The 11,940-nt window shown below is 47.2% G+C and overlaps 1 protein-coding gene across 1 annotated transcript in view; it reads left to right on the top strand.

Annotated features, from left to right (window-relative positions):
- The first annotated feature begins 1,000 nt into the window (after positions 1-1,000).
- Positions 1,001-11,940, top strand: part of hs3st4 (heparan sulfate (glucosamine) 3-O-sulfotransferase 4) — a 65,529-nt gene continuing 54,589 nt past the window's right edge. The window contains exon 1 of the mRNA XM_077009261.1: positions 1,001-2,194. Within this exon, the coding sequence (XP_076865376.1) occupies positions 1,575-2,194 (620 nt within the window). The 5' untranslated portion in view covers positions 1,001-1,574. The remainder of the gene's footprint in view (positions 2,195-11,940) is intronic.

The raw sequence follows: 11,940 nt of genomic DNA, 5'->3' as shown, positions 1-11,940 counted from the left end.
GTAACAAACGAACTTTGGCACTAAATATGCTTTTCCACCTTGAACTGCCCCCCCTCCAAGTTGCTGTGTTGTGTGCTATACGTAGCTTCACAGGCAGGAGGTGGCCATGATGCACCATGCATGACTGTGGATAGATCCAGATGATTTGAACATCCATGCATCCAGGTGAATGTTTTGCACATGGGGTCATTTGTTCGTCCCACACAGTGTTTTCCCCCCCTTGAAAAGGTGCAGTTACCCATTGTTTATGTCCAAGTGTTTCTCCAGTCTTCCCAGTAGAGGGCAGACATGAGCTTCGTTCTGTGAGCCATAGGTGGTCATGGCATGCTGCTTCCAACTGTAGTCATAAAGATAATAAGATGAAACATGATAGCAGCCGCATACTATCAGCAAGTACAGCAACAGACACGAGCACGGCTGCTGAATCGTGATATCCAGCCATAGTAAACGCCAAATAACAATGTCATTTTCACTCCTTTTTATTGTCTGATGTCCAGAGAGATTCTGCATGCATCCACAACTATATGAACTCCTGAGAAAATTGTGCAGGTCATTTGAAAACACCGACTTATCTGAAAATGCACAGTGTCATATCATATTTTAAATTGCGTTATTCTGAGTTAAAGTTGTAAATGCTGTGCAGTGTATTGCTCTGCTTTGGTCTGTATTGTCGTGCTCTACCTGTCATCACACATTGTATCATTTTATGCTGCGGATGTTTGGTGGAAGGAATAACATTTTTTTGTCTTTCCGGAGGGCAAATTGTACAGTGAAAACCAGTGGGTGTATTGGGTACACTCGTCCTGCTCTTACTGTAGTATGATTCCGCTGGTTTGATGAGCTCACTCTGCTGATGCGCATACCGCGTGAACCAATCAACACCCGGCGTCGAAGTGCACGCAACACTCTCAGCCACTGAGAGGAGTCAATGAATATTTATGCGGAGCTTGTTCACTTTCTACCGCTCAAAGTTAGTGGATTACCAGTGGGAGGACGGCTCCGTAATAGAATATCGCGCGCGCGTTTGGATTAAGATTCATCATTTTCGTAATTAATCCCCCTTTTCCCAAACTGTGAAGCTACGGGAAGGACTGGAATGTCAGAATTGCACTCAAAAGCTGAGAGGATCTCGAAGTGATCAAAGACGTGCCTCGCACATCACTCCAAGGACTTTGGCGGTTTTCTTTTCGTTCTTTCGTTTTTTGTGTAAAATGCCAAGACTTCGCCCATCGCCCTCTGCCTGCATCAAACTGGGCTGGTCATTTGGAAGGACGCCAGACCGCAGTCTTTCTAATCTGCAAGTTCAGTCCGATAAATTGTGACAAAAGCTGTCAGCGCTGGAATAAGAAATCGATACTCAAGAAAGCGACACGATATTCTTCTGGAATTTTAACGATCTATTTTCCTCTTGTCTTTAACCATGCGGATTGAGGCTCGCTTGGAGTGGTCCAACTACTCACCGTTTCAGCGGTAGCGGGGCTGATAGTGACAGATTATTGTTGTTGAGTGTCCATGCGAGACTTGGGGGGGAAACATGTCTGAGCACTGCTCTGAGAGGATCACTGCTATCAGAGATGGCATTTTGGTCCAGCACTTCGGTTTTCACTTCTAAGGTGCCCCGGAAAATCTTATTCATGTTCACCCTTTCCCTCTCTGTCACATACCTGTTCTATAGTTTAATGAGCTGTTATAACTCGTTACAGTTTCCGCTGCAAGAAAACTACGTTTATCAGGCGAGGCTGGTGACTGAGGAAACAACTTTTGTGACACTGAGGGCGAAACTTTATTCCACCTCTTCCCGAGGTTATTTCGATGAGGAGTTTATAGAAAGAACAGCTACAGAACAAACGATTGTTATCTCAACCGACAAAAACAATGTGGGGGTCGAGGAAAGGACCACGGAATGGGACCGAGCTGATCCAGCTACGACTAGCGGCGTCGTGGGCTCACACACGGCTTCCATGGAGAGGCAGCACCAGGAATTCAGTACCACGGACAGCGATCTCAGGAGAGTGGTGAATTGCACTTCGGATTATGGGGAGAAAAAATTACCCCAGGCCATTATAATAGGGGTGAAGAAAGGAGGAACCAGGGCTCTGCTCGAGGCGTTGAGGGTCCACCCCGACGTTCGGGCCGTTGGCAACGAGCCTCACTTCTTCGACAGGAACTACGAGAAGGGTCTTGATTGGTACAGGTGCGCGCATTCACATGTTCTCCCACTTTACGGCGAAATCAGATGTTACTGGTTTATGTGAAGAGGGAAAAATCATTAAAATATGATGACTGCTACCAGTTAAGAAGCTTGGAAATATTTAGTCAGTAAACCTGAAATCTCTACTCCAGTACAGTCTTTATTCTCTGTTCATTCTTATTTTTTTTTCTTTTAATGGTTATTAGATTATCCTGCAGATTAAATACCTATAAATTTGGCATTATTGTATTTTTAGAAAAGAGCATGTCTTTCTCCCTCTTTCTCTCTCTGTCTCCTTTTCTGTCTGTGCTTAATCTGTAAACACACACAAATCCTGTGGCATTTGTTTCTGATATCTTACTGAGAGCCAAATTTGTTTTAGATTATAACAAAAATAGCACTGTGGGTGAGGGTCAGTGTTTGAATCTTTGCCAAAATACACCAGGTGCTCATGGAAAGGGATGTTATTCTTCTTCACTTCACATTCTGAATTGTTTTTTGGACACCTCCAATTTATAGGCTTCCTGTTTTCCAAATTACAAACTAAAGAACAGCATAAAACTCACATAAATAACGTATATTGGAGGTGCAGCTCCACGGTGTCAGGTGTAGTGGAGATCACCGAGCCTCTCCAGTGCTCTACACGCTCTCGCGTTCCAGTGGTGATTCTTCTGCGCATCTTACACTTTCTTGGCTTATACACCTTCAGATTTATGTGATTGAATCTGCTCCCTTTGTAGCGTAACTTCTCGCATCCTGACACCGTGCCTGCTCCCCCCACAACCACACCGTAATATATGTGGCGTTTCTGTGGGTAGCAGAAACACTGCAGTGGCCTGGTTCCATCTGATGGTGACTCCCAGCATCCTGCTGCTGTGGATGAGTCAGGTGTAGCGCTGTCCCGCTCCCCCGAGAGCCTGGATCATGAAGTGCTTACTCAGGTGTGCGCCTCCCCACACCCCCCACGTCCTGCGCTGCTCCTGGCTCTGGTTCAGGCTTTATCACCTGCACCACACTGATCACAGTCACACAGCTTTACGCGTTTCCTTCCACTCCCAGTTTGGGTTGACTCACGGTCCAGCGTTGCTACTACACCCTTCCTTCTTCAGAACGTCACAGTGCAAAATTGCCTGGTAGGCTGTTAATTTTGACAGGCTGGTGGAGAGTGATATATGGCGGTGGAGGAGCTGGGACGCTAAAGAGGACGTCGGCGATGCCGTACGGCGTGTTTTGGCCTTCGGGCTCCTGGAGCGTGAACGCCTACAGCTGGTAGAACAGAGGCCAGCCAGGGGCCCCGCCGGGGAGGTGTTACCGTGTTTCACCGCGCTTGTAATGTCAGACTCATTACAGAGCAGGACAGCAGGCTGATAAAAACACCTATAGAGTTCCAGGGTGGTTCTTTGGGCCCCTGAACCAGCCAAATGCAGATGTCCCTCAAGCTAAGTGAAACTTCCACAGCCCTCAGTGATAGAAAGAAAAAATGGAATGAATTGGAATGTAATGGTTTTAATGCATAAGGATTTGACGTAGCGGCAGTATTGGCTTCGGTGTGTGGTGTAAATACAGGGAGAGTGATCTGTGCATAGTGTTCTTATATGCAACATTTCCAGTCAAACTGGTAGCATTGCATATAAGGCAGAAATCTTATTTAATCTTCCTGTCTGTCTTTGGCAGCAGCCTAATAATCACTTAATACGATGACTGAAGGCTGGTCCGCAAGCACTCGTTTCATTTGATGTTCGTTCTGAAGCCTGAGTCAATAATCTCATCAAATGCTCTGATTCAGTTTGTGCTCGGAGGGTTGGCATATTTAACATTTGAACCGCTGATTACATTAGGGCGTCCCTGTTAAATATCGTACGTTTTAATAGACGGTTGACAACACTCACACATTTCACGTGGCACCAGGATGAAGGACCCGCCCACCGGCTTGTCTTGTCTTCACCTGGGAAATATCAAGTGTTCAAGGTCTTTCTTACCTCCGTTGGTAGGTAAATGCATCCTGAGGAGTTAGTTCACATTCTCCATCTTGAGACATGATGCTACACCTCTGTGACATTTATTTTACCACCTGACACAATGGTTAACAAGTTTGTCAGGGAGGAGCCTCATGCCTTGTTAACCACCTCACCACTTTCAGGAGGACTTCCTCTTTTTATGAAGTGGGTAAATGCGATCCCCGTCAGGTGATAATAGCTGTGCCATCATTAGGCGAGTCGAAGCACTGCTGGGGCTCCACAGGTTTAAAGAGGTGCCAGAGAACAAAAGAGTGCAAATTAAAGCTTCATTTACAGAGGGGCTCAGAATTAATGAAATGCTTGGAGTTCATTTTCTCTACTGTCTGGTAGTCTTGCTTTTTTCTGTAAAATGATACTTTTGTGGTTTTCCAAGGCCTCCTGTTTTTGTGGGTTTTATTGGTTTACTCATTTACGACCAAGACTATCATCACTATTAAGGTACCAGTCATGCATTGAACGAACATTAAGTGATTTCCACGTGGATCTGAAGGTCCTAAGACTGTTTCACTTTGGGATTTTTTTTTGTTATTTTGTGTCGGGTCGTGAACCTTTCAGAAGCAGCTGGTGAAACCAGCACAGTGGACACCAAGGCTATTTTCCTTTTGTTGGTGATAAAACGTCCTCTGGTGGCGGAGCGACTGCCGGCTCCATGGCCCACACCGGTCCTCCACCCTGGTGAAGGTCACACAACGAAGTGCTCTCAATCCATTATCTCCTTAACCACCATGACACTTTGTTTCTTGCTAAATGCTGTATCTCCGAGGCTGAAAATGTCTCCCTTGGTCACCTCAGTCTGAGTAGAGTTCTGGTCGCGTGGACTGTGGCAGTGGGCCACGTGTCTCTGGGACTGGGAAGGGAGCGAGGACCGTGTCTGCCTGGCTGTCTGATCCTCTCTGCGGCCAGCCGGGGCAGCAGCCTACGTCAGGAGGGGTGGGGGTGGACGCTGATCCACTGCGGCGTGATGCACGGCCAGGTCCCAAATCCAGACTTCATCCCTTGTTTACCCCGTCTCAACAAGTCTGCTCCACTCTCCTCCCCTCCTGACTGGTCACGTGAGACACGTGAGTTTGGGTGGAGTGAGGTGGGGAATAAGGTGGAGGGGAAGCCGGTGAGAAGAGATGGTCCCCCTTCCAAAGCCCAGGCCGGGCGGCGTCTCCCCCGCATTGCCGCTCCGTGGCGGGATGGCCCGGTCTGGCCCGGTCTGGCCACCCCCGATAAGCTCCATGCCAAGGCTTGCGAGGGCACACCCCTGGCTCCGTGTGTGCCAGAACCGCAGTTGCAGAATCAAACTTTCTAATGAGCAGCATGTTGTGGTGTCTGTCACAAGGGTGGACCTGTCAGCTCTCTGCTTCCCGCCTGGGCGGCTTCGCCAGCGCGGGAGAGCGTGACGTCTCCGCTGCTCTCCACCACACGCCTCGTGGGTTTGTCTCCCTCTGTCGCCTTTGAACCAGGCATCATGGCTCTCGCTTCAGGACAGCAGGCACAGAGATGCACAACCGCCTCATCTTGGTGCTTTCACCACTGCAAGCACCGAGGCACAGTCGGAGGATATAAAGAAAGTAATTGCCCTTTTCCTCGACCCAGTATAGGTGGCATCCAGACATGCCCTGGAATCTGCATCTTATTGTGTGCACATTTATTTGGACCCCAGGAAACAATCCCAGACAGTGTCTTGACAGTCCAATTACATCTGAGAGCGCCTTAAGGCGTACGCGTTCACACGGTGGCATGAAGCTCGGAAAAGGTTTTTTCTGGCCTCCAGAGTCAAGATAAAAAGTCAGTTCATATCTGGCCACTTATTGGGGGGGTCAGCCGGCAGGGTCATTTAAGTCCATTTCCTTTGTGACACCAGAATTATAGTGGGAGTCGTGACTCTGTATCCTTGATGGCTGAAAAGAAAAATCTAGGCAACATCAAGTGAGCTTTTCTTCAACTTGCTTTCTTCTCACTACACATGCAGCACCCCCAACATCCATCTTGCCCCTCCCCCACTGGGCTTCATCCTGCTGCCCAGATTCTAAAGTCATCATCATCATTCAGCTCCACAAGTTTAATTCACTTAAGCCGAGAACTGAATTTGCCAATTTAATTTCCTGACCAAAAAAAAAAAAAACCCAACAAAAAAGAATTGACGTTTAGTTTAGGACGAGGACAGCACAGCTTGGTCCTGAGCTGGATTGTGTCCATTGGAAGGAACCTGGATGGGTGTGTCCATCAACAGCAAGGCTGTTTAGAAGCGGTTATTTTAATTCTTGTCATGGATGGATTGCTCGGAAATGACAGATGCTGCTGTGCTAAATGATTTATTCTGAACCAAAAATAAAGTCTAAGCTGAAGTCATTAAGGGCTTAAAGGGATTCCCATCTCCTAGAGATTATTTACTTTCTGAAGAATGGTCACAGTGTGACTCCAGTCAGGAGGAACAATGGTGCTCTTTGTGTCGGGGGCACTTCTGCAGCCATCTTGAAATTTATCTGACTAAGTCTTTTCTGGAACAAATAAGCATGTCGGTCATACTTGTCATGGTTCCATTTTTTTCCTTCCTTGTGCTGAACCCCCCCAACAACATGAGCAAGTGCACCTCCAGACACGAGCGTGAGCTCCAGAGCGTGAGCTCCAGAGCGTGAGCTCCTGACGTGAGCTCCCTCGGTGCAGGCAGGACATTTGACACGCCAGAGACGGCAGACCAAGGAGAGGCAGGCTGTTTGCAGCGTGTATCTGCCTCCTTTGCCTGCCCTGACACTTCCTTTAGCGGGGCTTTACTACTCCTCCGAGGGGATCTGGGGACAGCGAGAACAGAACTCCCACCACGGGCTGACACCGGACTCCCTCTGTGGCATTTGACATTCGGGACAGAAGAGATGTAGACAGCGTGATTTAGACAGACAGGATGCAGTAGAAGGAAGCAAGGGGGAAAGAGACAGTTTTCATGAGTATGTATATATATATATCTATATAGGCCACTATATCTACTGCTCAAAAAAATTAAGGGAACACTAAAATAAAAATCTTTGAAATCAGTTGAAAATCTCTCATTTCTACCTGTTGTCTGTTTCATGCACAAGAGCAGATGAAATTGATTCACAATCAGTGTTGCTTCCTATCTGAACACGAAGTGTGGATGACTTGGAGTTACATTGTGTTGTTTAAGTGTTCCCTTTATTTTTTTGAGCAGTGTATATATATATATATATATATATATATATATATATATATATACGTATATATACGTATATATATCAGAAGCATGTAAAGACCGTGAAGCCAAAACTGCAAGGCTGTGGATCCACAGAGGCTGTGATTGGTGTGACACACCTCACACCTACAGCATACGCCAGTAGGGAGAATGTGAATGGCTTAATTCAATTATGACGCTCAGACTCCAGAGGTGTGAGCTCATTCCTGTTTACACTCCTGAGTCACTACCACAAAAGACGTGCACATTCATTGGCTTCCAGTAAGCTTGTTTGCTAGGATTGTCCCATTGCTTTTGAAGTTCCTCATTGCTTTACGCTGTTTATTTATTCATACTCCTGCTCGCCCCAAGTCGCTGTGGGGTATTACACTAGAATACATTTAGCACAGTGCGGAACAACGTAGCAACCAAATACTGGGAGTATAGAATAGTATTGCAACATTGTCTTTACACCAAAATGCACATTAAAAAAAATTTATATTCCATTTGTTCATAGGCTTTGAATTCATTTTGAACTTTCTGGTGCCAAAATCTACAAAGCTTTGAGTTCTCCACTATTAGCAATCACTGCAATCACTCTGGAATCTGCAATAAGATGACGCAATGAAAAAGATGATGCATTCTGACATTATGCTAAATGCTAATTGTGATAGCAAAACATTTCTTCTGGAAAATTTGAATAATTGGTGCGTGAAACTTGGTAGGGCAGTGTTGTTGCTCCCCAGAGGGATGGCACACTGAATGTTATGGCCTTCTGCAGCGTCCTGCAGCGTCTAGCATAGTGATCCATAGGTCTTGCTTAAGAGATGAGGTCACATTAGTCAGTGAAGCTCCTGAATCGTTCCTGCATATCTGTGAAATTAGACTTTCCCTGAGCTTCCTTATATGCTAGTGCCCAAGATCCACAGCCTTTAAATAACTGTGCTCTGTACCGCTGTGCAATGTCCCAGCAAGCACCTGTTGGAACGCCTCCACTCTGTCCATGGGCAGGGATCATATGGGCAGGGATCACACAGGGATCATGTGGGCAGGGATCACACAGGGATCATGTGGGCAGGGATCATGTGGGCAGGGATCACACAGGGATCACACATGGATCACACAGGGATCAAGGGCAGGTATCACACAGGCAAGAATCACATGGGCAGGGATCACAGGCTGGGATCACAGGGATCACACAAGGATCACACTGGCGGGGATCACACTGGGATCGTGGGCAGGGATCAAACAGGGATCACACAGGCAGGATCACACAAGCACACAATTTGCTCCTTTACATTTTTTTTCAGCAATGGACAAACAAGAAAATCTAAATGTTCTGTTCACTGAAACTGAGAGTTGTGGGAGTACAGCGAGCCCAGATCTGATGAGCACACCACTCACCAAATATGGTGCAGAATATGATTAAGAACAGCATCATTGAAAATGAAGAAATCACCTTTTAATTAGTAAACAAACAAATAAACAATCCGTGAACAAGATTTTTACTACACATGCTGCAACGGACCAGAAAACAACATCAGCAAATCAGGGAATTCCAACCATCCTGGAATCTGTCAAATGTGCCATTTTTCTCAAACAAATTCTCATTTAAATTCTCCGTCTGCCTGAGTCACCATTTCCGCTCTTTTATCTCTGCAAAGTAAATGCAGGTTGGTTGTGATTTACAGCTGTAATATACAGGGTGAAATAACAGCGTGAGGAGTGCTGAGACACCACGCCCATGGACGTGTTTCCCTCCCCAGCCTGAGGGTGTTCTGCTGAAGGCAGGCGTGGCTTCCTCCGCCTGCTCCTGCTCTGGCCCCGCACCGGCGGCCTCTGCCACTTTCATTTTGCCCTTTGTCTGCAGGTCCAGGGAGGAGAGAGTGAGTCGTAAGCATGAATTGATTTTGAAATGATTGTATATTTAACTCGCAGCTCCTGACGGCGCGTACTGGGTTTCGCCGCACATCGCTGTTGTTCTAATTGATCCGGGCGATAAACGGAGGCGACAGGTCGCTGTCCCGTCCAGCCCAAGGTCACCCTGCAGCCATGGCCGCCACGCCGAGACCTCCGGCTCCTTTAAAGGGCCAACAAACCATGAAAGTGCAACTGTGCAGAGGTGAGGCGGTAGTAGTTCTGTGACTAATGGCTTTATTTAATTTAATTTACTGCGCCTGCCCTGGGGGTCACAGTGGCCACAGTAAGCCCAAGATTGCAGCGGGGAGAGAAAGACAGATTAACCCTCTCCATCCCTCTTCTTAAAGGGGAAAATTCACTCTCACGTCATGGCAGATTTTCTGGCTGAGGTGTGGGTGTGGTGGAAATTGGTAGAACTAAATGAATACGGGTTTGTGGGAGACTGGAGGCATCGCCTGCTTCTTTCTGACAAGCCTCCTAATCAGCATCACGCTGGGGCCGTGCTCAGCGGGACTGTGAACGCCGCATAAATGAGACCTTTGTAAACATAGCTTCGGATGGATGGAACGCTCTCCACGACAACCGCCTCTTGATTCGCAAACGCATGCACGCCCGAGTGTAAGGTCAGTGGGGCACACACAGGGCACAGAAGAGTTCCTGTCCAACTGCGAAGATGCAGGGATGAATAAAAGTGTGTGTTCGCAGGCTGTTCGGATATCGGGGCTGTGGTCAAGAGCGTGGCGTCCTCATCAAGGTGTCTAATTAGGGCGTTATGCATGATGCGGTTGTCCTTACGTGTGAGTGCGTATGGGTTTCCTCTCATGATGTAACCTATTATCATGATGTCACCTATTATCATGATGTCACCTATTATCAAGGCAGAGAGAGATCGGGGTGGGATGGAAGAAGAGCAACGTCTCGGAGTTTCTGATGCAATCTGTGGCGTGTAAATGAAGCAATCCCAGCAGCCCCGGCTCTGCCTCACCACCGTCCTTCCCCACCCGCGCCCACTCGTATTACACACACTGCCTTTTACTGGACTAAACACACACACACACACACACACACACACACACACCGGGTAAATCCAACACATGCTTCAGGACTCGGAAAATTAATGTGCCATGGTAATTAGTTAATGAAGGGAATGGTAGCAGAGGAGGGAATGTTCTACCTCGTATTTAATAACAGATCATTTCATTTGCCACGCTGGTAATGGACGCTGCGTGTTCCTCCACGCTACTCTCTCAGTCCAGCTCCGCCATGTCTCTCTCTTCCCTGCTGCTCAGACGGGTCGCCACTCTGCTAGAGATGCGGTTTGGCTGTGAGTGCCGAAGCCCCATAACGACCGCTGCCTAGCGATGGCCTGGGGCTGTAGAAGCCTGAAGCCACGCCTCCCTGTTGGGCTTTTGCGTTGCCACGGTGGCGTGGGCGGGGGCTATTAGAGCCGTATTGCCGTGCACGGTCTCCGGGCGTCGTCTGTTAGACGGCCACATCGCTAGACTCAACTTCTCATGGAGGAAGATCCTGTAATTTTCCTCATGGTGTGAGTGCTTGTTAAGGACTGGAGGCAAACACTGAGGCCCTTAGGGGACAGAGATCACAGGGATCACAGAGATCACAGGGATCACAGAGATCACAGGGATCGCAGGGATCATATGGATCACATGGATCACAGGAGCACAGGGATTATTGTCTGATCCATTGGACAAACATGCGTTTTGAAACAAGCTCAAATCATCTGAACCAAACTGTAAAGCTTGTTTGTAAGTCATGTCATAGAAATATGGCTCGATACCATAGACTGTATACACTGTACAAGTATATATTACACAAAGGATTCCTATTGTACATGTAAAGGCATGCTGTGGACAAAATGCATAGGTTACACATAATCAAATAGTAAATGCTACACACACACACACACACACACACAAACACACACACACACACACACACACACACTGCAGTAAATACCTAAATATATGGTACATGAATAATTTAAGACTTTGTTGTACAGTATAAGAAATGATGTTGTTATGCAAGCACATTAGTGCTTGACTACAGAAGAACACCTGTTCTAAAATTAATGTGTATTAGCAGCAGGGCAAACCAAAGGACACGCAGGTATAGCAGTTCACAGAGTGATAAGTTTAGCGCTTCATTATATGAACATGGAGCTTGTTAATGCTGTGCGTGGCTTGTGTTTTGTAATAGCTGTTGTGGGGAAAGTGGTTGGCGTGAGAATACCTTTTCCTCCCTTCTCCGCCAGCGCAGTGGTGAGTTGGTGAGCAGCGCGTGTGGGTGACGGTGTGCTGCAGGGACTCTTGTGTCACTGTGTGTGCAGTGTGTACAGTGTGTGGTGCTTCGCAATCAATGATCTTTTGTGCTACGTTCACAGTTCGCTGTGGTGTCTTTCTGTCTCAGGCTGAGGTGTTGCAGAACCCGACTATTCTCGTATTACGCAGCGAAGCGTTTCTCGGTCGCGACGCAGTGGAAGTTCCACGACATCTGCTCCCCCATCTCTCTTCTTCTCTCCAGGATCACCAGACATCGAGAATGTTGATGTGTTGCTTGGTAACTTTTCATTTAAGCAAAGTGTTTGATATACACAGCTCCAAGTCCCTGATAGAGTT

The sequence above is a fragment of the Brachyhypopomus gauderio genome, chromosome 6, assembly GCF_052324685.1.
Source record: "Brachyhypopomus gauderio isolate BG-103 chromosome 6, BGAUD_0.2, whole genome shotgun sequence".
Lineage (NCBI taxonomy): Eukaryota > Metazoa > Chordata > Actinopteri > Gymnotiformes > Hypopomidae > Brachyhypopomus > Brachyhypopomus gauderio.
This window is presented reverse-complemented; position numbering and strand designations above follow the sequence as displayed.